Source organism: Scleropages formosus, chromosome 5 (genome assembly GCF_900964775.1).
Source record: "Scleropages formosus chromosome 5, fSclFor1.1, whole genome shotgun sequence".
Lineage (NCBI taxonomy): Eukaryota > Metazoa > Chordata > Actinopteri > Osteoglossiformes > Osteoglossidae > Scleropages > Scleropages formosus.
The window spans coordinates 7,806,754-7,830,818 of NC_041810.1; the positions used below are offsets into that span (position 1 = coordinate 7,806,754).

The following is a 24,065-nucleotide window of genomic DNA, read 5'->3' on the forward strand; positions in this document are numbered from 1 at the left end:
GGGCTGCGTACAGGGGGGGCTCTGCTGGGGGACCTGATAGCAGCAGCACGTGGGAAGGGCTGCAACTCTCTGGGGATTTAGAGGACAGGGAGTCTTTCAGGTATGTTTCTTGCTCTCTCTCACACAGGGCTCTGACCTTTGAGCCAGACAAACCCTCTCCAGCAGAAACATGAATCTTTGATTAAACTGGACCAAAAATCACAACATCCACAGGGATCGAAGTCACTGGAACAAACATGTACATACAATAGCGCAGCACTTGGGTTCTTGGACCTCCAGCCTTTCCACCATGAGGGAAATCATGGACAGTGAGGAAAACAGATGGGTGTTGGATCAAGTCAACATGCACAAATGATTGGAGCTGTTATACTGGACATGTCATGAGAAGACTGGAGAACCAGCAACTGGGTGTGTATGACAAGTGTCCAAACCCAGCTTGGAAAAAGTTAGGTGGACAACACTGAAGACACAGAAGTGCTTTTGCAAGAGACACTTGTTTGGACTCCAGCACTATATCCTTTGGCTTTGGCCATGAGACAAGGCTACACCCCAGCAGTCACTTATGCCAGAGTACCACCCCCCCCAACTTCACCTGACAGTGGAGCAGCTGTCAGAACACAGTGGCGCTGTAAGGTAATAGGGGCTTTAGAAGAGCTCTACAATGTTCATCCAAAGCCAGGAATGTGTCTTTCAACAGCATGTGCAGAAATAACCATGCAGCGACATCGCACTGGGAGCGCAGGAAGTGAGCTGAACAGTTGTGAATCAAGAAAAATGCATAATTTTAAAAGGTACTTTATTGCAAATTTCAAAAAGGAATGTACATAAGTTACACTTGTAGAGAGTCAAAGTACAATTTACAGAGGAGACAGCTGAGTAATGCAGACTAGAGGGTGTGTGCAGGTCAGGTGGGGACACCTTCCTTCATACAAAGGAAGGTGAGGATGGGTTCACAAACATGCAGAACATCTCCTGGGTGTCGTCTTAAAATGCATCACATGCGGAAGCGGTTGGAGAAGTTTGGGGACTGGGGCACAGTGAGAGAGACCTCACTCTTCTTCAGCTCCATCTGCTTGTAGCGCCTGATGGGCTGTGCTTTGTGCACCTGGAGAAACACAAGAGACAGATGGATCAGACAGGGTGTGGGCTCTAGCACCTTCCCAAAGCAAACTACACCTAGTCAGTGGGACATGATGAAGGAAGCTGCTCCAGAGTACAGGGTGGGGGCACTGACCAGGCCACTGGAGAGCCTACCACCTGTACCTGCTCTTGTCGCAGACGAGCAATTTCCTCCTTCTCCTTCTCCTCCCACTCCCGTCTCTCCTGCTCCTCCATACGTGCCCGCTGGGCCTCCCTCTCGCAGAGGCTGCGCTCAAACTCCTGGCGCTCCTTGGCACGGCGCTCCGTGGAGAGCTGGAAGCCCTCCGGCACTGTGGGGTGAGAAACCGCTTCTAAAGAGTCGCAGCCAAGCGGTGTGCGACAAAGAAGATGAAAGACCCAAAAAGCAGTTAGGAGACTGCTCCCAGAACGAGTCCGAGCTCTCAGAAGGAACAGGTGCAGAAGACTTGAACAAGACCAAGATGTGAGGTGCAGGTGAGTGAAGCAGGTGTGTAGTTACCCAGCACAGAGCGGTTCTCCTTCTTGGGCACAAAGGGTTCCTTCGAGGTGACCATGTTGGGCCGAGCCTTGAAGTTCGCAGCCTCCACCTGCTGTCTCAGTTCTTCCTTCATCTGTTAGGGTGAAAGGTCAGAGGTCAACCAGCCTGACTGTAACCCACCTGCTGAGAGAGACACAAGCACCAAGCAACCCCTGAAGACAAGGGCTTCAGAGAGGGAGGAGCCAGTCCAACAGGGAACAGGTCTGCTCACCATCTGCTCCCACCGTTCGCTTTTTGCTGCCCCACGTTCATCAGCAAGGAGGCGGAAGGGCTCCACCTTAGTCGGTTCAATGACCTTCTTCTCAGGAAGGTGCACCTCGTGGAAGTCCGGCAGCGGCTGGGCCTTGAACTTGGGGACCTGGAATCAAGAAGCTGGAGTCAGGAACTGGCCAATTAATGGATATGTGGAATCTTCCTCTCCATCTCACATATAAACACACCTCTTCATTCCTCATCTGTTCGAGCCGCTTCTCCTTCAGTGCCTGGCGTTCCCGCTCGCGGGCCTCAAACGAGAAGGGACACATTTCCACATGCCGCATCTCTGGCAGCTTGGGCTGGAAGGGCAGGCCAAAGTGGGGGGCAGGATTTGCCCTGACTGGGGGGGCAGCCTTTACCTGGGGCAAAAAAGTACGGCGAGTCCAACTTGCATCAGCAACAGTTTCCATATTAACCCCGTCAGCAGTACTTTTATCAGGGATACAAAGCATCCATGAGTTTAAGTACAAAGGCTACAACTATTTCCCAACCCAAAGACACACACGCCACGCACATGGACAGCTCACCTCCTCCACTTTGCGCTCCATCTTTACACGGTTCTTGAGAGCAAAGGCTGGAGATTCAGGAACTGTAGGGTTCTGCACCTTCTTCTCTGGGACGCCCTGGGAGCCGAGAGCCAACCAGTCACGAACACACTGTGCCACTCATACCACTCAAGAGCACATGCTGCAGCGAGCACTACGTACCACTACGTCCTCCAGAATTCGAGTAGGAAGGGGCCTAGAGCGGAAGGTGTGGTCCTCCGCTTCCTCTGGCTTCCTGGTTGCCTGCCGCTCCTGCAGTCTGCGCTCGATCTCCAGCTGGAAGCCTTCTGGCTGCGTGGGCTCACGTGGAGGTGGCTTCTTGGGCACCATGGCCCCTTCCAAGATCTTCCTGTTGAGCTCCGCTGCTTTGAACTTGAACCTGGTGATGGGAGCCAACCCAAGATGAGATCCAGTGGCAGAAACAATCTGCACATTGAGAATTAAAGGAAAATCTAATCAACACACTGTTGGATCTTCTCCAGCTCCTCAGCCTCAATTTCTGCTGTGCTCTTGACAGTCACTGGACGTCCCCTCTGCCTGGTCATCAGCTGAGGAGTTTGGGGGTTTGTGATCTTGAGTGCGTCATTCTTCACTGGTGAGGGACCTCCAAAGGCACGCAGGAAACAGAATACATTTCTACATAGCCATGCAGACACAGGTACAGCAGAGTTAACCAGCACCGAGGCAACGCTGCATCAGCAATCCTGAAGACAGCTAGGTGCGAGGACCACACTGCAGATGCACAGAAAGGGAAATTCACACCTCTCTCATCCCTTTGACGACTGTGCAGGTGGTAGCGAGCTGGTGTGCGTTTCTGGAACAGCTCCACCTGCTGGGCCATGGGCACATAGGGTGAGGTATCCTCAAATTTGCGCTTTGTGCCAGCAGACAGGTTGAAGGGTTTTGGTACTGTAGCTCTTCTGGGTCCCCTTGCCTGGAAGAGCAGAGGAGACAGCCCCGATAGTCACAGGAAAATGGGTCAGACTGAGGGCCCGACATGGGCAGGCCAGGCGGCGCAGACAGAGAGGAGGACCTTGCAGACCTTGCCTGGAGAAGACCGGCGTTTACGGAGCTGTGCCGCGAAATCCACTGGCCCGTGAGCTCCATCACCGGCACAGTCCGCGGCCCTTAGCCGATCATCTGTGCGAAACTGGAAGTCCATTGGGACTGTGATGCTCAGCACTGCCTTCTTCACTGGCTGACCTGGGAAGTGGGGTATAAACAACCACTAATTGTACTTTTGCCAACACACAGCTCCTGATTTGTGGCCACATCTCACAGATGAGTGAAACAGAATGACAGAATTAGTACACTTTGATACCACCACAATGATCATGTGTTGGGGGGGGGGCTCTCGACTGTGAACTTTCCATTGTCACCCTGGTGCCAACAGCTGTAGAGAAGAAACAGTACTCACTGCCCGCTATGGCAGTCTTGACACTGGTTGAGCCCTTGAGTGGTTTGGTCATCTCTTGGTCCAGAACCTCTGTGCTCTCCTGCTCCTCCATGTTCTTTTGGCTCACATTTCTGTATGGGCAAGGAGCAAAGCACTGAGCGAAAAAAAAGCTCCAGCCATTCATTTACGTTAAAATGCAGGGTCACACTGCAAGGGGCCAACTTCCATTGGTAACCAAGTCAATCCACATGCTCTTATTGTACCGTTCATCACATTTGCAACTGGCCCTTAACCCAGCAGATGTGTTCGCAGTTAGTGAACAACCAGGCCAGCTACCCCACATCACACACCAATCACCAACTGTGGACATTCCTGGCAACCCAGAGGCACTTTGAGCAAAACCTGCATACTTTAAGGTACAACAGCAGACCCCCTTCACATTTTAACCAAAACCCCTTTGTTCGCATGTCAGAATCCACCCAAATTTGTGGTATATCAATGGTAAGAACAGCCCTACAGAGACCACATCCCATGAACACCCTGTGTAAAAAAAAATTCGATTCCCTCAACACAAAAAACACACCATAGCAAGAACCTCGGTTGTGTTCAACACAGCTCTACCTTCGCTGATGAAAGGCACTTCTCAGAGGCAGTGCTCTCACACTTCTGCAAAATGACACGTTGTCCAGTGAGCACTCCCTCTTTCCAGGCTTGACCAGTGGCAGCTCACATGTGCACTTGAGCCCACCTCTTACCTTCTCTGCTTCTTGTTGGGTGGAGTGCTGGCAGTGGCTGCAGATGCACGCTTCCTCCTCTCCTCATGCACGGCCATCTCCCGCCGCTTTGACAGCCTTGGGGGACACAAACCGAGTTGCCAGTCATCATTAGCGAAGACTTAGACCAAGTAATGCTCAAAAACCTTTTGTCCAAAAGGAAATGTGTATCTCCTGCAAGACCGCAACGGTCTACCTGCGGGGCTGTGCTGGCGGCCCTTTCCTTTGCGGCAGCTTTGCCGCCGATTGCTTGCTGTCGCCCCAGGATGTCACAATGTTTGAAGGAACAGCAGAAGAATCTCGATTCTGTTTGTCGGCAGCGGGTTCTGAAAAGCACGTTTTCATCATTTTGCCGAAGTGCAAAACACACCCCGTTTCTGTAATGCAACACTCGTGTTCCTACAAAACATGGCCTCGTGCCCATTTGTGAAATTGGTGTTGGTGGGAAAAGCAGATGGACAGCAAAAATGGACAGAGTCATAGGGCTCAATGCCCGATTTGAACGCGGTACAAAACCTGATCTATTGCAAATAAACGAACACACATTTCATAACCCTAACCACGGTTCAGGACACTTTGCCAGCTGAACGACGAACAATTTGGGGGAAGAGCACTTTCCTCCAAAGTGACAGAATTTAACCCGGTAATTTTTACGGGCACAATGGAGGACCAGTGCTCACGTGAGCAGACTACAGCGGGTGGTGGGATTGGAACCTGCGAACGCCAGGCCCAAAAGGCAGAAGGTGTGACCGCTGTGGTTCATAACACCCAGCGTCAGAGCCCTTCTCCGGGGATCTTTACACTCCATCGCTGTGTCCAGCCCTGTTGGCAGCTGTACTGCACAGTAAATACCAGGCTCTGTAAATGCATCAAGGGGCCTGCCTCATCCCGGAGGCTGCGCTCCTTCGTGTGTAAGGGGGAAAACGCTAGGGGGGAGGCAAGGGACGCGGAAGTGCCACCGCCATCACCACCATCACCACGAGCTCAGCTAGAGCCTGCAGTGCTGCCGACCTGCGGAGGCACGATCCGTGTTCCTCCGGGGGGACACCACCGCCCTCGGCTTCTCCGCCTGCTTGTTCCGCGTCTCCGCCACCTTCTCATCTGCGGAGAGAAAGAAAGAAAAAGAGAGGGGTCGTGGCGTGACGCGAGGAAGGGGGGGAAGGGACTCGATCCGTCCGTGACGCCCTCCGTCGGTCGTTCCCGCACCGAACCACTGGTCCGCACGGTCCTCCAGGTCCAGGCTCCTCACGTCCACGACGTGGGACGGCGCGTCGAACTCGTACTTGTCGGGGAGCTCCGTGTTCTGCACGTCCATGTCGTCGTCGGTCCGGCAGCAGCAGCAGGTCCGCGGAGTCGATCGCGTTCTGGAACGTCTTCTGCTTCTGCGGGCGCGAGAACAGCGAGTGACCAGACCAGTGAGTGAGTGAGTGAGTGAGTGACTCGGGGAGGGAAGGGCGCGCGGCGCGAGTCAGGAACGACGAGTCGCAAACGACGAGTAGCCTCGCCAAGGACTGCTTCACTAACGGCTTCGCTGACCCGTTAAGTTAACTTAACGTTAACGCTCCCCTATAGTATAAGGGCCTGAGTACTACTCCTGCAAACAGATCTCCATCTCATCTGTGTTGCGAATCTCGAGTCCCCCCCAGACTGCCTTCTCAATGCAACTTACGTAAGAAAATCTATACACTCTAGCAACTAACACGTACCTTTCCGAGGACTTTCTCCTACACAACAAGGACTGATGACCGTAAAAAGCCGTTCCGGTTCAGTCGGCCGCCGATCGCTCGCGCTCCTACAGCCACCGCGGTCGGAGCGCCGCTTTCTACCCAGAAAAGGTTTAAATATTTGCGGAGTTCAAACGAGCCAATCACAAGTCAAGATCCACATCTCGCGTGATTTCGTTGGTTGTTGGCGCAGTTCTCGTGACGCGAGGAAAATGTGGGCGTCGCGAGACGCAAGAGAAAAGAAACGTTTCCCTCGCGGCCAACTTTATTCAGCATAGATCGGCTTTTGTTCTTATTTACACCTTCGAGTAGCCGCTCACAGTGACAGGGAACCTTAAAGACGGGCCTCCTTTACGCCTTTACTGTTTGTTTTTACATGATTTACATTTATTCATTTAGCAGACGCTTTTTCCAAACTAGCGACGTACATCTCAGCAAAAGTACAACTTGCATTGTATTTGGATTTAGTGTAAGATGTATTTTTCACACACACGCTATTAAGGAAAGTCAGAGAAAACAGCAGGACGCTGCTGTACGATGGAATTGACACGCAGCCCAGTGTGGAAAGAACTGAACTCCATTATGTTTTCTAAAAAATGATTCCTCTAAAGGAAGAGCTAAACTTACAGGTTAGAAAGTCCAGCTGCTGAGTGATGATAAAGCACTGAATACTGTACGTACAGAACACAGTACAAGCTGCAGGACATTGATTGCTGGGGTCCGACTGCGCGCCTATTTCCTGCAAGAAGCCTCTTTTCACCACACTGGCGCCTTTTCACAGTTACATTCCATGTGATTTTGGACACAGTTGAACCGACTGTCCATTTTTTAATAAAAGCACAGTACTGCAGTAACTTGGACAACATTTAGGTTACAAACATCTGCAAATGTAAATGGAACCAGTTGCAGGATGGGGACACGGGTGGGGGTGGGTTAGTCTGTGGCTAGTCGTCTTACCCATAATCTCGTACCACTCACCATTACTCCAGAATGCCCTTGAAGCATGTGTTCCCTTATAGAAATACTATTAGTTCCTATTTACATAGATAAACACTTACAGACGATAAATCTTCCCTTTTCCTTCTTGAATCAATGAGAACTGGCTCAACAGAAGAGTGGTGCTTTTATATCTGCTTCACTTATTATTTCACAATATGCCATACAAATAAACAAATAAATAAATAATAATAATAAAAAAAAACCTCAACTCCGATTGACATTTGAACGGCAGGTCTGAATGATACATGGCACCCACCTGGGGTCTTCAAGAGGCCATGTGATGAGCTGCTTTTCACTTAGGCTCACATCTTACCCACTGCAGCTGTGGAATGAAGTGGCCAGTAGGTCACCTCACCTGTGGTTAAAAGTATAAAGCAACTCCTAATGAAATTTATATGCTAAACCCTGCAGGCTTCCAGCCACTGGAGACCAAAATTGAGCTCTGTGGCTGCAAGAGGGATTTTAAGAGCCACAGATTGTCTGCCTGCTAAAAAAAGAAAAAAAAAAAGACTGGTAAGAGTGAAAGAAGGATGTGGACCAGAGGTGTATGTCAACAGTGCCTGTCCTTTAATTTAAGATGACTGCAAATCAATGATCTTGTTTGCATACTTAGATGGTTAAAGGCAGATATCATACACATTAAAACACTATTATTTCAATGGCAATGGAAAAATAATAACTATGCCACAGCACTGCCTGCACACAAGAACACTTTAAACATTTAAAAGGCAACAAAACATATGGTTGTCTGAGTTTCAAGTGCGTGCAGGGGTGTCACAATGGGGTCCAGTGATTTCTTCTGATAGCTACACCTTCTGTATCATGACTTGAAATTTACCTGGAGAAAGAGAGATGCAGATTAGAGTGTAACACAGCGCTGTGGCAACATGACTCTTTACCGAGCAGGGGAGTACCCTAGAGGAAGACTTCTGCTCTTAAACCCACCTCACCTGCAGTCAAGGACCATTTAAAAAGAATGTATTCAATCACACATGGTGACGATGAAACAACTCCACTCACAAGCAGGCATAACGGAGACTTCTGCCGTGACGATGCTCTTCACTCCCAGATTGGCCAGTCCTCCTCTGACTAGTCCACAGGTGAACGCCAAATACTGAGAAGGGAGGAGCACAGTCATCCAAAATGGGAGCTCACCCACCAGCACTCAACCTGTTCATCTCTGGTTATCCCCTAACTTGCTGTGTGAGGAGTTTTTGCCAAGTAACTGAGGACAGTCCGAGTCACAACCTGTTGTCATTACACTGGTCCTAACAGGTATCAGCTATACACACCAGAGGCCTGAAGAATGAGCATCTGCAACTGTACTAGAAAACAAAAAACAGGTAAACTGACATTCACACAGACACACGGCAGTGTGGAAAGACATAGTATTTGGTGATTCTGGGACTGATGGAAAATTACATATTGGTACAATAACTGCACTTGTCAGGCCTATTTGCATTTTTTAAATAAAATGTGTTAGTAAAAAAGTATAGGATAATTTGTCATTTAGTTTCAGACATTTGTCACTACCTACATATAAGTTACTAACATACCAACAATAAGGTACAACTTGAGACATGAAAGAATGAGGATTAGTCTGAACAATTTATGCATTGACAGTATTGGCATGAAGTAAAACAGAGAATGAAAAATTTGCCATGACTACTTAGTGGACACTAAAAGTGGAAGACACAGTTAATGATTTCCTGTACATTCTTGCTTGGATGCTTTGCGATCCTGTGGATTCATTTCCTTGCTTCCTTGGCTGCTCACCTTTGGAGCGTGTTCCAGGTACTGTTTCCCTGCAGACAGCTGGCTCAGCAGTCGGAATTTATTGTCCTGCAGCACATAAATGCCCTGTGAAATAATCATTTGCATATTATTATTATTATTATAGTCTAGGAAATTCAACTGCTTAGTAATTTAAACATACCTTTGAAAAGATGGTCATTATCCTCATATGGCCAAAGAATTTACCTAAACATTTTTCTCCACAAAAAACATTTCTGATATTTCATGAAAACAACAAGTACTTCTGTTTTACTTCTGACACACAGTGCAAAAAGAATATTTATCTACTGCTTTTGTGATGGTAAACATAATATGGCTTGAACAAAGAGCTAAGTATTCTCAGCATTTTGAACTGGGCTACAAACGCAAGGTTTGCTCCATTAGACCACAAACCATATGTCTAACTGTACAATTAATACTAATTAAAAAGTCAGGAAATCAAAACTCAAATGCAACGAATTGTATCATATTGCTACGCTGCATGGCAGCATATTATCAGATAAGATTAGTTAAGGGAAACTTGAGATTTGAGGGTCACCTGGTGGTTTGTTCTCAGATTATCAATTTGCTTTTTGAAAACGCTGGTCCAGAAATCTTTGCATATGAACTTCATAACATCCAGCTCATCCTTGAATCGTGCAGTGTCCTTTGTGAACCTGAAAGGGAAAGAAAACAACTAGTCTATCCCCCTTTCAGTAAGTGGAATACATCTGTTCCTCACTTACAAACATGATTAGAACCAAAATTCTTTCCAAAACTTGTTTTGCTCATCACATTTATATTTGTTCATTTATTTAGACAATACTTTCTTCTGAAGCAACTCAAAATTACTGCTATTTATACAGCTGTATCATTTTTACTGGGGCAACTGAGGATTAGTATCTTCTAAGTGCAACTGAGCACAAACTAACATGTACATTTATTAATTTTACAGGGGTCCTCCAAAGCAACATACAGCTCACAGAAAACAAATGTGCATTTCATTCACCTGACACTTTTCTCCAAAGCGACTTACAACGTTGAGCTACTTTCAGTTACTTACCCATTCATACAGCTGGGTAACTTTACCGGAGCAATTCAGGGCAAGTACCTTGCTCAAGGGCAGTACAGCCAGAGGTGAGATTCGAACCTGCGACTTTTGGGTCCAAAAAAGGCAGCAGCTCTAACAAGTACGCTACCACCAGCTGTCCCAAGAAATTTCACCCCCAAATGAGATGAAATTAAATGTTTCATGTAAATTAAATATTAGATATATGGAAATACCTTTCAATCAAGCCCTGACCTACTCGGAAACCCATGTTCTCCAGCTTGGTGATGCATCGGGCATTTTCCTTTGCAGAAACAGGAGGACAAGAGATACAGAACATTACTATTGTGACAGTACACAGTACAGGTTTGAACTCCAGGCCGTGCCACAGACTTGGACAGGTAGTGTAGTGTAGTGTAGTGTAGTGTAGTGTAAGTAAATGTAAGTGTGTAGTGACTGAGTGGAGTCTCAGGCTGCCCGTTCTCGTTCCGGCTCCAGACCAGACAGAGACAGCGACTCACCATTTCGCCCTGCTCGGACGACTTGTACACGTACTGAATGAGCTCATTGTGGAGAAACTGGAAGAGAGCTTCATCCGCCATACTCCAAGAGAAGCTCCCTGTGGGCCGCTCTCAGAAAGAACCATAAACCTGCACAGAATTAATTATATCCGATAAGCTAACTGTCACTCACAGTGACTGTGTGTTACACTTACAGTGTGTTACAGTTTCTGCCTCGCCTCTAGTACCGTCCGTCCCGCCACCGTTGCGGTTGCTGCAGCGGAAGGACTGACAGACTGAGTGCCACGAGCACCGAGATTAGAATACACGATTAAAAAGTTTACGAAAGAAAAAAAAAAAGTGTTTTTCAGAGTTATTGCGTCAATGCGCACCCCCACTTAAATGTCTGCCAAACACAAAGAAATGCCAGCAACGTTAAGCGAGTTTCACGTTCATGCATCAGTACGTTCTCAACAACAAACCCTCCGCGTAGTTCCGGGGTCTTCTCAAAGAGGACCCCGGAAGTAAACGTTGACCCACGGGCTGTCTTTGTATGCGCCTGCAGGAAATTCCACTTGCTGCGGACAAACGACGTGATGTACCAGAGTAGCACCTGCATAAAAGCTCTTTAAAAATATTAAGCAAATCAGAGTAACACTGACACAGTTGATCACATATTATAATAAAACGGTACTTTTTATTACAGTACAAGGGTCGTACATGAATTATTGGGATACGTCGTTACAAATGTCATATTCTTGTTGTTTCATAGACGTACGTAGACGAGGAGAGCCAAAAGGGAGCGGTAGAGTTTTAGTTATAGGGTTCATAGCTTAGTTTGCCTTGCAAACATACTCAAATTTCAACAGAACTTTTATTTGCCCACTGAGTCACTGGCCTTTATTCCCAATAAAACACGGTAAATATTAATGCCGTGACTTAAGCCGTAAGATATACTTAATGGAAATCGGTTGAGAATTGCCCAGGATATAACTATAAGACTTTTGGAGAGAGGTTGAGTGCATCCAAAGCCTTATCCTTTTGTTTACAAGCGTGAATCATTTTTCCAATATGGCGGAGGACGTTGCCGTTGCGGCGCAGACATGATCATAGTGCTGAGCCTTATCTACGTACAATATATCTGTTTCTATGTAACACGTGATGCGGGACAGAGCGAATGTACACCCCCAACGACCAGAAACTGCCCGGATTCGAACGATATATTCTGAACACAAAACCCATCACATGTTATGACACCTTTGAAAAATACCGTGAAGTTTCACAAACATGATTGGGACATCCGATATATGATTAGAAGTATATATTCCGTGAGAGGGGGGCGCAGTGGGTTGGATCGGGTCCAGCTCTCCGGTGGGTCTGGGGTTCGAGTCCCGCTTTGGGGTGCCTTGCGAGGCCCGGCGTCGCGTCCCGTCTCGGGTGTGTCCCCTCCCCCTCCAGCCCCACGCCCTGTATTGCTGGGTTAGGCTCCAGCTTCTCGCGACCCCGTATGGGACAAGCGGTTCAGAAAGTGTGTGTCTGTATGTCCCGTGACAATTATTAAGTAATAAGTGGCTCCTTGTTTTATAGGTTCATTTTTCGAACTTGCCAGAAGCAGAACACCGAATTTTGGTATACTTTATCCTACAAAAACGGTTTACACTCAGCACTTTATTTTCTTTTAATTTTTTCTTTCATAGGTGCCACAGCTTTAACGGCCGACTGTACCTGACTTCCGGCGCGAGATTTAAAAAGTCCCGTCGCGTGCCTGCTGCTGTGCTGCTCGCGGCAGTGCTCGCGACGTGAGTCAGAGGCGCTGATAGAATCAGCTGTTAAATTAAGTGCAGGAGTGTGAAAAGTGAAGTAAAAAGTGAAGTAAAGGTGTTTGTTCCCGATCTCGGCGAAAACGGAAAACGCTGTTTGGTGGCTCTGCTCCACAATTGAATGTGCAAAGTTCACCCGCATTAAGCACTTAATAATTCATAATTATTATTAATATACGTAGTAATATCGACACGGCAACTGAACTGACTGAGGAAAATGTGAGAACGCGGGAAGCTGTTATTCGTGTGAAGTGCAGAGTTAGCGTAATGAACCCAAACGTGTGGAATATTAAGGAGATTTTGAGCATTCCACCAGTTTCTGGGTGAGTATGTAAGAGCACAGTAAGTAACTCTGAGGTAAAATACACACCTAGCTTACCAGCTTTTTACAGTAAATATAAAAATAAGAGTTCAAAAAATCTTCTACTACTGGTACTGTGATGTATTTTAAGTAGTTCTAATAAGTGTGCACATTGATTGACCAAAGTTAATAATAATAACCAACACCTTCAGTTCAGTCCACTGGGTCAGCTCAGTTTTTTCATAAAAACATTGCAGTCAACAACAACTTAATTTTACAGATGTCTCAATGGCTTCTGTAATTTCTTGGTTAAAACTGTAACAAATTAATATTCTTTGATAGTGTATTTAAAAAGTATACAGTGTTAAAATCACTGGAACTGAACAGAAATTATCTCCAAAAACTTGATTTTACTGCCAGTTGTTCACCAGTTCATGCCATGAAGATGTACTCCTTCCTCATTGATCACAGACACTCAGAAACACCCGACAGGAGCTTTAAACACTCTCTGTGAGCTGAATTAAGGTGCTCTCACACTATTTGGCAGTGTTTTATTTCCTAAGGGCTGTTTGTGGAAATGCAGGTTGTGTTCACTCCATGAGAGAAATTTTTGAAACTAGATCAGACACAATGAAAAGCAAATTAATGTACAAAAAATGTCTCCGAAACTCCCTAAAATCTATGAAACTGTAATGTGTAGGCCAGGCTACTTGGTTTTACCTTTCTAAGGCTGTCGTTCGGATGACATCTGTCCCCACCCTGGGCTGCCACAGTTGGACTGGTTCTGCCGGCGAAGGCTCCAGCGTCACTGATTCCCAGTTCCTCTTCGGGTCCCAGCTGTGGCCTGACCAATCACAGAAATTATCCCAGGACATTGCCTTCTCTTCGCGGATCTCCCAGCACGGCTCACCAGAGGTTATTTTTCCTGTGTGAACTATGCAGACCTGTGCCCCGGGTCTTCATTTCTCTAGGCAGTGTAGTTTTCGTCATTATTGACTGACTCTCTTGTATATGTTCAATAAACCGTATATTTTCAAATTCCAGTACTTGAACTTGTAGCCTTTCAGCCACAAGTCTAGTTTAGTTTCTGTGGCCTCTCTCTAGCTGTTTTGTATCTGTATCCTCCTCCCCTTGAGTCAGAGTTATGCATATACATTTATTCATTTAGCTCCAAAGCAACTTGCAGTGTTAAACTACCTGCAGTTACTAACCCATTTATACAGCTGAGTAATTTTACTCGAGCAATTTAGAGTAAGTACCTTGCTCAAGGGTACTATAGCTGGAGGTGGGTTTCAAACTTTCAACCTTTGGGCTCAAAGGCAGCAGCTATAACCATTACAGTACCTATTGCCCATATAACACAGAAGACTCATGCTATAACTTCAATTTTGTTTATATGACAGAGTAAGATCTAAAATAGATGGATGAATGGCAATTTTATTAATTTGCAAAAGTGCACAAAATACTGCATGTTAAGACTCAAATGCATCTAAGTCAAATTTGATATTCCAGGCCAGCGAATCCAGCATTTCATCCAGCTATCACAGCAAGCCTTACCTGTTTGGTGGAGACTTCCAAGACAAAAGCAAGGTGGTCACGCTTACTGGTCGCAAAAATAAAGGAATACTTGAGAGGTTTGAGGAGGATAAGAGAAAATCAAAAGACAAGGAGGAAAGGTAGGCATTAGAACATTAAACTCCTGGAGGGTCTGATGTATATGGTCTATCTAATTTCATGCCATTACCCTTCATACACTGGTTGAAATAGCATAAAATAGCTAATTATTTCTGTTACTATTTACCGAATTGTATCGCCAAGAAAAACCAGGTTCACATTGGACTCTAGGAGTTTGGTCTGAGACACTTGGTTTCAATAATGATGTTAACTGACCAAAAAAATCGATCGAAGATGTGGTTCTGAACTTTTTTTGATCTTCTCTGTTAGTGATGTGCTGATGGGCCACATGCTTCAACTGGGAGACTGCATGGAAAATGTAAGTAGTGATCAGTTTTCGCTGCTTTTGTGATCATTGAGCACCTTTAGAGGCTTTTAAGTGTGATTTGCGTTTCTGCAGATGAAGATTACCCTTAATTGCATCGAAAGGAACATAGATTCTGCGAAAAATTCCATACTTCAGTGTTTGGAGACCTTCACAAAAACAAGTAAGTCTCACTGGTTTCAAGCTGATGGTCAGTGTTGGTATGATGACTTTACAACCACACACACAGTCTCCTATAAATGTCGGTAGTTATCTCCAGCAGACCTTTTCCTTTCAATAGTATATTTTATACACCACATGGAGGAGTGAGCTGGACCCCAGTCAGCGCTGGGGTCTGAACTACTACCTTGTAAGAACAGTGGCTGAAAACGATCTGTTCGTAATAAGTATTTGTACTGTGTTTTTCCTGTTCTTCCTTTTAAACCCTATGAGACATGCAAACCAGCAAATGTTGCCATAGATATTAGCTGCCTGTAAACGGGACAGCAGGTATTCTGGTAGTAAAGGACACGTACTTGTAATGTGAAGGTTACCGGTTTAACTTCTGCTACTTTTTTACAGCAGCAAGATGCTTAGACCCCTTTAAACACTGAACTGCTGTGGTAAACGTACCCGCTTGAGTAAACGAGTCAAGTACTTAAGTTTCTTATGTATGAAAGTAGCAATTAAACATAAAATTACTATAAATAATTACCGACTATTAATGCAGTTTTTCTGCAGTCAGCTGAGAGTCCAGTATACCTTCCAGTGCTCCATTCCCCTTTGTGCAACCAGCAGAACCACTAGTACCATGGTAGAGCTTTTTGCGGTCTCAAAGGCCTGGCTAGTTTAGTAATGGAGAGTGTGATCTCTGAAAAATGAAGAGCTCAGCTGAAGTCAGGACCTTTACAGCTGGTCAGAGGTGCTGTTTCTCGCTATGGTCATTAAGGAGTGTGTGCTGCAGTACAGGACAATGTGGCAAACATGCGAGACAACATGGCCACACAACTCGAGGCACTCCTACACAAGCTGGATTGTGAAGGTGAAATAATGAGGGAGACCAAGGACAGAAATGCAAAGGTGGGTATAGTAAAAACATGGAGGAGTCTTATTTGGCAGGCAATGATGTCACGGGGTTTTGCATTTGAATGTCATTGATTTTTGGGAAGTAAAACCACAGCACAGATTCATAAATGCAGCAGGAAGAAGCAGTACCAAACTGCAGAGGTCCAGCCATTCTCTTGGGATAATCCAGTAATGGAAGCTCACAAATCTGGGAGTGTTTAAATCCTCGTTTTGGTGTTGCAGATGGATCTAGAAGTGAGTGCACTCCAATCCTGTGTGCAAGGTTTAAACCAGGACCTACAAGACCTGAGAGCAGAGCAGAGCAAGGAGCTGGGAATGATGGGAGATGCATTGTCGCTGCTTCAAGGACTCATTTCCTCACAAAAGCCCACAGCTGGGATGGTAGACCAGAAAGTGCAGACGTCACCCTGTTTGCTGGAGAGGTTCTGCTTGGCAGGTGAGGAGGCCAAGCACCTTCAGGGCTTGCAGTTGTGCAGCGGGCCGGTGCAATTTGTTGGAGGTGAGGGGAAGGGTGGGGATTTTGAGTGGCACAGTGATGCTGAGCCTTCTGTGCAACGCTGTTCTGTAAACCTGTCGACAGCTGGGGTTGGAGAGGATTTCAGGCGGAGGTCGTGTAGCATACGTTCTCCTTCCAGACGTAGGTCTGGGTACATTAACAGTCCAGCTCGCATCCTCAATGAGAGCAGTGCCCCTAATGGCACTAAGCTGTTGAAATGCCCCCAGGGCCTTAGCGGCCAGAGACAGGGAACAGGCCAGCAGTCTGTCTATACAGCAGGCAAGAACCTAAAAAAACCCAGCAGGTATAGGCCTGCCTTAAAAAAGAGGGCCAGAGTAGAAAGTGCTCAGAAATCGCAGCTAGGTTGGTCTGGGGATTCATGCAGAGATGGACATGATGGCAGTGTCGTCCAGGAGAGATTCTTGCAGGATCTCACTGGGTGTGTGAAAGCCATGCCCTCCTTCAATACATCCAGTGTCTGGCAGCAAAGCCTTTGGCAGCTGTTTAATATTGCTGATGATTCTGACTGAGAGGCTGACATTGCCCCTTGGTGAGTTGCCAGTTTTGCAGCGATTGGTGTAAACCTGCTTCTTGTACACCTTTACACTTACACAGTATCTGTATATGTGTTTGTATAAATATTTTATATATAAACATTACCTATATACATATGACCTATAGATGACTGGTAAGCAAGTCTATTGCACTGTACAGATACATTTTTAAACATTTAGTTAATATTTAAAATATGGGCAGTCTGTCTTCTAGGAAGATATTAAACTGTATGAAAGCATTTGTTGTTTACTTGTTTATTAGTCTGCTAAAGCTTGCACTAGATAAACTGCAGTATGTTTCCAATATACCATAATAAAGCTGGCCTGGATGTAGAATCAGCTTATCATTTTCTCTGGGTTTTCATGAAAGTCACTCATCTCCAAAGACTGCTACATATAGATTTGTAACACAAATGTCACAGAAAAAGGTCTGATTCAGCAACTTGACTAATGATTGTAAGGCAGCATTAATTTTTATCTATTGATAGGCTCTTTTCCTTTTTGTTTAAAAAGCTAGCCTTTGTTTGCTGCTCATCCCCAATTACAACATAAAATTCCAATGAATGATCCCAATTAGACCAGCTTGACCAATTGCTGTGCTGCAGATCCAGTGCTGTCTGAAGTGAGATGTTTCTGGTGCCAGCAATGAAGCAAAGCTATTATGGGTTTGCCTCTTTTTAAAGGTGAGCATTTCTCACGCCTGATGTGAGAGTTAGTTTTCACTTTTAATGCGAATTCGGTAATAAAAACTGAGGCAAGTGGTGCAGACTGGGATACATGCAGTGATCTGCTCCATAGATAGATGAAACTTTAAAACACAAGAAAAAATGTCTTCATATCTTGTAGAGCTCTTAGTGCTCAAGCATAAGGCTAAGTGCAGTGTAGAAACATTTTGTAATAATAACCTAATAACAAACTGCTTGAGCAGGTGCAATACTTTTGCTGTGAGGAGTTTGGGACTGCTCTGGGATGGGCCAGGGGTGTCAGTGGGCCCCTATGTCAAACAGCTTGTCAAGTCCAAGTAATGATACCTGCCCAGATTAGTCTTTGAGAACTAGTGCAAAGTCCCCAGCAGCAAGTCTCATGGTGTCACTCATCCAGAAGGTCACCAGGTGGGGCCACAAGGTTGCGGGGGTTTAGGTTGGCCACCAGGCATACATCATAGTTGTCGTGCATCAGAACACGCCGTGCCGCCATGGTCCACACGTTCTCCCAGGGGTCCAGCTCTAGTATGTCTTTGGTGATGATGTCGTGCCGATCTACAGGGGACCATCATGTGACACAGGTTTGATAAGGTTTGATTTGATCAGCCCCAACCGGGGCTCAGACGATGGGTGTTATTTGCTCAGTCGTGGAAATATTGGATGTGCTCCTTATCTCTTCTGTGCCAGTGCTATTAGGCCCAGAAATCATGTGACTAAGGTACCTCGTCGTAAATACTTTACACTGGTGTTTTAATATCTGATGATCTCAATGTTTTATAAATAGCAGCATACATGAAAAATATTCCATCTCAAGCAGGTGAAAATGTCAGCGGGAGTACAGTGCTGACAAGATTTTCATTTTTTCTGAACCGCCTGTCCCACACGGGGTCGCGGGGAACCGGAGCCTACCCGGCAACACAGGGCGTAAGGCCGGAGGGGGAGGGGAGACACCCAGGACGGGATGCCAGTCCGGTGCTGACAAGATCTTACTGGTAAACCAGTATAAGCATATCTAGAGTGGAAAGGCTTTGTGCAGGTGTTCCTCAAGAGATGAAGGTGTGGCAATTACCTGCCCCCCTATAGAATCCACACACGTAGAGCTTTCCCCCTGCCACCCCGGCATTGGAGGCTCCACTGCGCAGAGAAAGCAGGGGGTAGGGCAACTGAGGACCGATCCTCCAGAAGTCCCCATCTGGGTTGTAAATCTCCACAACATCCAGGCAGCGACGTGACTGCCCACGATCGACCCCCTCGCACCCTATTCCTCCTGTAAGAGCAAATGGAAGGTCATATGTACAGAGACATCTGCCATCAAATGGTGTCTCCCAGCATGAGATAAAAGCCAACTCCCTAGCATGGAGAACTCATAGAGAACAGCCATTCCTCCCTTGGGAACTTGTAGCAATAATAATACCTGTTTAGACTGCAGTCAAAATTTTGCAATCTGAGGTACTGTTAGATTCCTCACCCAGTACATAGATTTCTCCATTGAGCACTACAGCACTACAGCGATACTTGGAGTATTTCATGGGTCCGCGCTCCTCCCACTTGTTGGCCTCAGGATCGAACTGGAACACACGACTGCTCAGGTGGTCTGGCTCGTCGTCTGGCCTGTCAGACTGTTAGGATGGGACAGAACAGGAGGTGAGCGTGGGGAAGGGGGCAGGGGAGATCTGTTTCACTGCGAAACTGTCAGCTGACACAGACACACACACACACCATAACCCTAACACAGTCCAACTATTAATAAATTAATGCGCAGTTACTAGCAGGGGGTGCGGTGGCGCAGTGGGTTGGACCGGGTCCTGCTCTCCAGTGGGTCTGGGGTTCGAGTCCCGCTTGGGGTGCCTTGTGGCGGACTGGCGTCCCGTCCTGGGTGTGTCCCCTCCACCTCTGACCTTACACCCTGTGTTGCCGGGTAGGCTCCGGTTCCCCGTGACCCCGTATGGGACAAGTGGTTCAGAATGTGTGCGCAGTTACTAGAGAAAAGGGAATTTTAATCTAAGGATGTAAGTGACCCTTTGCTGAGCATTACCTGTGGTGTCCTCCCACCCAGCACATAGAGATGGCCCTTCAGACTGACAACACAATGGCTGGACAGTGGTATGGGCAGGGGGGCGCAACGCCGCCAGGGCCCTCCCTTCATTGGCCAACGCTCCACAGAGTTGGTCATGAGGTACTGATTCTTCAGCTTCATCTGTCCACCAAGAAGGTAGAGCATGTCCCCCATTGCTCCTAGGGCATACATTTCACGGTATTCCACTGAGCACAGCTTCTCCCAGCTGCCCTGTGCAGTGGCCTTGTACCTGCAGGGACAGCAAAATGTCAGAAGGGTCTAAACTACAGGTGAACAGAAAAATGGTTTTCAATTTTAGGAAACTTCAACATAATACAAATTAAATGTGGTGTCTTAAAAGCAAGTTGAAGCAATTTACATATTTATTTAGCAGATGCTTTTCTCCAAAGCGACTTCCAGTGAACTCCATGTAGTGTTATCAGCCAACACACCTTATTCACCATGGTGACTTACACTGCTAGATACACTACTTACAATAGGTCACTCATCCATACATCAGTGGAGCGCACACACACACTCTGTCACTCTCACACTATGGGTGAACCTGAACAGCATGTCTTTGGACAGTTCAGTTACATGAAATGCATAAATGCAGTACATAATTTCCCCATTTTGAGAAAATTTGTACAGCATAACGAAGCTGACTGAGGCTGTGTCCTGTCAGCCTTGTTTGGGGCTCTGCTATTTCACCTGAGAATTAAACATTTCCATCGTTCACTGTGTAACATAAACCACAGAATGTCAATAAGCAATCACAAAGTTAATCCTTTTCTCAAATTTCACACACATGTCAGGCTATGGCTACAGCAAAGCCTGTGATTGTGTAGAACGTGTAAAAATGTGGAATATACTCATAAATGTTGATAAAATTTGTACACTAGCCAGTTTAGCCACAGTTGAAATAGAACATGAAGAAAGGGAACGGTTTCAGGTTGGCAATGGAGTAAGAGAAGGAGACGGTGACGATGAGCAGCAGTATACTATGTTTGTGATGATGGCATAGGAGTTAACAGCTTTTGTGTCTTGGGTTCAGTAATGAATAACAAGGAAGAAAATAGTCAAGAGACATGCTGAAGACCAAGTCTTGGCAGAGCTGCAGTGAACGGCCTGGAGAAGGGCCTCAGATGTCCTGATGTGTCTACAAGAACAAAGATTATAGTTATGTCAGCAGTATTTTCTACACACACTATATGGATGTAAAGGCTGGACAGGAAAGGACAGGAAAAACCAGAATTCCTTAGAACTGTGGTGCAGGAGGAGATTCTAAGGACACCATGGGCAGCTGTAAAAGAATGAAATGTTAGATTAACGCCAAACCAGAGCTATCACTGGATGCATGAATGATGAGACTGAGGTTACCATACTTTGGGCACATCATGAGAAGATGATTGGAGAAACTGGAGGATAAAGAAGATGACAACAAGTAGAAACAAGACAGGTGGATTCAATCACATTGACAGTGGAAGCACCCTTTTCAACACTAATACCACAAGGGGAGGACAGAACATTCTGGAAGGACTCTGTATACAGTAAGTGGCTGACATACTGGTCATACTTTCTGCAGGTACATCTATAGTCTCTCATCGCTGGCCAGAGCAAATGTGGTCTTTCTTACCTGCAGATATCTACAGTCCTGCTCTTCTGCCTGGCCATGCGGCGGGCGCCTGCCTCCCCAGCCACCACTATTTCATTGTCCTCAGTCACCACCCCGGCACACACGTAGCCCAGAACCTCCCCATAGCGGGGGGATGTGATGTAGCAGGTGCGGCCGGTAGCTGGGGTGTAGCAGAAGCTGTAGTCAGAGTAGCTACCCTGGCGGGACTTGATGCCTTGACCATCATTGCCGATGCACAGCAGCAGGTCAGTCGTTTCCATGCCATAGCGCAGCTTCAGGCGGCGAGGTGCAGCAGCAGGGTGCTGTCGGGCAGCGTCCAGAGCCGCCTCCACCAGCTCTAGGCACTCGGCGTTGGCTAGCAGCACGGGATTCCTCCGCATCGCATCCCGCAGGAAGTCTGGCGCTACCAGAGGCAGGCGCACCTTACGCAGCACCTCCAGCAAGTGGGGGGCCCGCTCAGCCTGTCGGTGACTCACCCAGCGCAGCACCACTTCCAGGATGCTTTCTTCACGTGTCACGTTGAGGTCGTCAGATGCGACCAGCGGGAGCAACTGGTGCGCCTGAAGCTCCAAGATCTCCTCCTGCAGGCAGACTTCGGCAAAGTGCTGGCGCAAGTAGCGCTGGGCATGTTCGCCCAGTTCCTCTGCTCCCAGTTCTCGCGCGTAGAAGTACACACCCAGGCAGTTTGAGGCATCCATGTGGTCCATCATGTGCTGCTGGCAGCGGCTGAACACATCCTCCATCTGCAGCATAAAGGCAACTGTAGAGACACCCTGCACATTGGTGTTCGTGAGCGGCAGGTCCGACAGGTACATGTAGTTCAGCAGGAGAGCTAGGCTGTCGGCAGGCGTGTCCCCCAGGGTCACCTCACGCTGGCTGCACTCGCTCAGGCCACAGGTGAACATGACCCGGAAGTAGGGGCTGAAGGCAGACAGGACCACGCGGTGGCAGGGGAAGCTGATGCCTTCGGCCACGAGCACCACATCCGTCAACTTCCCAGTCTCTCGCATGATCCACAGCTGTTCCAGGAGTGTCAGCCCATGCTTGTTTCTGGGATCCATGGCTCACCGAAGCACACAGACAGAAATGGCTACAAGAAATAAATAGCCAGTCTGCTCACATCCTCTCCCCTACTGTGATCTGTGAAGGTGAACTGCTTAAGTTAAAGGGGAACTTGGTCACTGAGTGGCTCCTTCTATAAATACACCCAGAAGCATGTAGCGGGAGTTTGTGTTTCTTTTGCCTCGCTGTGATCGGGGAACCCTGTGGTGTATGATCCTTGGAGGTTTTGTTCCACACATAAGGTTTTTCCTTTTCTGCAATCCAGGATTACCTGCTTTTCTCTGTCCTTCCTCTGTCCACAATCTTCTGACTGCCTCAATTTTTTGTGGCAATTTATTAGTTTTGTTGGAAACGTCCTATGGAAGAGACTCACTGGTTTATGCTCAATGGAACGCCTAGTAAAGCTGGAGAAATTGGTATTGAAAAGTTCCCAACATGTTTTGTTACAGTCAATAAGAGAAGGCCACTGTGCGACACAGCAGTTACTGCAGTGGTGTTCCACCAACATCATTACATCATTTTTATGTTTAAATGATGACTTTGATCAAGGGTGGTCTATTTTAGGTTTACTTGACCCCCCCTTTTCCGAATATGTCCTAAAACGATCCTGCTGACCTTGCCAAAAAGCATAAGCATCGTCACAGACTGCTTTAATCACCTGACACCGGGCTGTGTGGCCACATAGAGTTTGCTATTCACTTTAAGAAAATCGTACCATGCACTGCGTTCAGAGGAGGGCTGCTGAGCACCCATGCGCACGACATGCTAGTTGAGCTCATTGTGACCGGAATTGCAGTGTGCCAGACCCATAAGACTTCTCAGTGCTTCAGCTACCAGCAAACAAGGCCGACATCACATTTCTTCAGAAAGAACAGCTCTACGTGTCACACAGAAATGAGCCCTGCAGGAAAGGGCATTAAAAGTGCCAACACACAGCAGACTGTTTACACACAGCAGCCTGGCTTTCCAAACTTCCTGCCCCACAGCTGAGCTTTAAATAGACTGCAGTGTTCGCTCTTGTGGAATGTCAAGCGGCTCATAAAGGGCTTCTAGTGCTTATTGTAGGAACTGATCAACAGAAAGGAGACATATTTTTCCCACAGGCGTCTTGAGAGCAGTGCAGCCCATGAAATCCAGCAGTGATATTTTCGGCTGAAAGGAACGTCTTCATTCCCACCAATATTTTCACTCAGTTATTTTGCCCAAATGCATCAGTGGGAAGCAACAGTTTTTTTCAGGAGCACATGATGTTTGAGTATTTATTGCAGCATAGATGTGACTTGTCCTCCTATAAAGTAGGTCACCTGACTACACTGAAGACATGATTTTTATCAAGAATATAAATTCACCAGTTAATGATGTGAATGGTTTACACAGCCTGATTGGTACGGTGTCAAAGCTGGCAAAATGAATGGAAAAAAATCTTGAACTAAATGTAGCTTCGATATTGAAATTGATCTTTTTCAGTTTACTTAAGTTGGCTAATCTTTGATGGGATCCACACCTCGAAATTCAGATTCATTGGTGATATCTGACTCTTGCAGAGATTTCACAACTGTCAGGTAGTGTTTCCACCGTTTGTTTTTAAATGTTGCCACAAATCAGCAATTCTGTTCAAAGATCAAACTACCAATCTGTCTATTAATGAAATTATTAACTGTCCTGGAAAATTATTTCTAGGAAGATCCCAAAGGATCCCCCT

General features: G+C 46.6%; 4 protein-coding genes across 11 annotated transcripts; 1 reads left to right on the top strand and 3 right to left on the bottom strand.

Moving 5' to 3' along the window:
• Positions 1–844: 844 nt before the first annotated feature.
• On the bottom strand, positions 845–6,689 carry tpx2 (TPX2 microtubule nucleation factor). 3 transcript variants are annotated; one of them, XM_018739050.2, is made up of 17 exons: positions 6,333–6,689; positions 5,833–6,008; positions 5,638–5,727; positions 4,823–4,952; positions 4,609–4,704; positions 4,475–4,519; positions 3,875–3,984; positions 3,500–3,660; positions 3,220–3,391; positions 2,923–3,061; positions 2,620–2,836; positions 2,440–2,535; positions 2,098–2,271; positions 1,869–2,015; positions 1,619–1,730; positions 1,264–1,430; positions 845–1,105 (listed from the first exon to the last, which is right to left on the bottom strand). In XM_018739050.2, exons 2-17 carry the CDS (start codon positions 5,939–5,941, stop codon positions 995–997), a joined length of 2,076 nt encoding a protein of 691 aa, XP_018594566.1. In that variant the 5' UTR covers positions 5,942–6,008; positions 6,333–6,689; the 3' UTR covers positions 845–994. The 3 variants fall into 3 exon arrangements, with proteins under 3 accessions (XP_018594566.1, XP_018594565.1, XP_018594567.1); XM_018739049.2 differs by having other exon boundaries at positions 1,264–1,451; XM_018739051.2 differs by lacking the exon at positions 4,475–4,519 and having other exon boundaries at positions 1,264–1,451.
• Positions 6,690–7,895: 1,206 nt separating this feature from the next.
• Positions 7,896–11,210, bottom strand: trappc6b (trafficking protein particle complex subunit 6B). Of its 4 annotated transcripts, none has more exons than XM_018739086.2 (7): positions 11,153–11,210; positions 10,692–10,820; positions 10,407–10,474; positions 9,682–9,799; positions 9,126–9,209; positions 8,370–8,463; positions 7,896–8,187 (listed from the first exon to the last, which is right to left on the bottom strand). In XM_018739086.2, the coding sequence occupies exons 2-7, from the start codon at positions 10,770–10,772 to the stop codon at positions 8,156–8,158; spliced, it is 477 nt and encodes a 158-aa protein (XP_018594602.1). In that variant the 5' UTR covers positions 10,773–10,820; positions 11,153–11,210; the 3' UTR covers positions 7,896–8,155. The 4 variants fall into 4 exon arrangements, with proteins under 4 accessions (XP_018594602.1, XP_018594604.1, XP_018594603.1 ...); XM_018739088.1 differs by having other exon boundaries at positions 11,137–11,180; XM_018739087.1 differs by lacking the exon at positions 11,153–11,210 and adding an exon at positions 10,919–11,146.
• A 941-nt stretch (positions 11,211–12,151) lies between these two features.
• Positions 12,152–17,144, top strand: ccdc36 (coiled-coil domain containing 36). Of its 3 annotated transcripts, none has more exons than XM_029251636.1 (7): positions 12,152–12,813; positions 13,565–13,706; positions 14,304–14,467; positions 14,736–14,784; positions 14,866–14,953; positions 15,734–15,849; positions 16,078–17,144. In XM_029251636.1, the coding sequence occupies exons 1-7, from the start codon at positions 12,758–12,760 to the stop codon at positions 16,879–16,881; spliced, it is 1,419 nt and encodes a 472-aa protein (XP_029107469.1). In that variant the 5' UTR covers positions 12,152–12,757; the 3' UTR covers positions 16,882–17,144. The 3 variants fall into 3 exon arrangements, with proteins under 3 accessions (XP_029107469.1, XP_029107470.1, XP_029107471.1); XM_029251637.1 differs by having other exon boundaries at positions 12,750–12,813; positions 13,521–13,706; XM_029251638.1 differs by having other exon boundaries at positions 12,802–12,813; positions 13,492–13,706.
• An 827-nt stretch (positions 17,145–17,971) lies between these two features.
• On the bottom strand, positions 17,972–22,470 carry kbtbd12 (kelch repeat and BTB (POZ) domain containing 12). Its single transcript, XM_018739042.2, has 5 exons — positions 21,302–22,470; positions 19,645–19,915; positions 19,078–19,228; positions 18,679–18,876; positions 17,972–18,164 (listed from the first exon to the last, which is right to left on the bottom strand). The coding sequence occupies exons 1-5, from the start codon at positions 22,360–22,362 to the stop codon at positions 17,995–17,997; spliced, it is 1,851 nt and encodes a 616-aa protein (XP_018594558.1). The 5' UTR covers positions 22,363–22,470; the 3' UTR covers positions 17,972–17,994.
• Between the last annotated feature and the right edge of the window lie 1,595 nt (positions 22,471–24,065).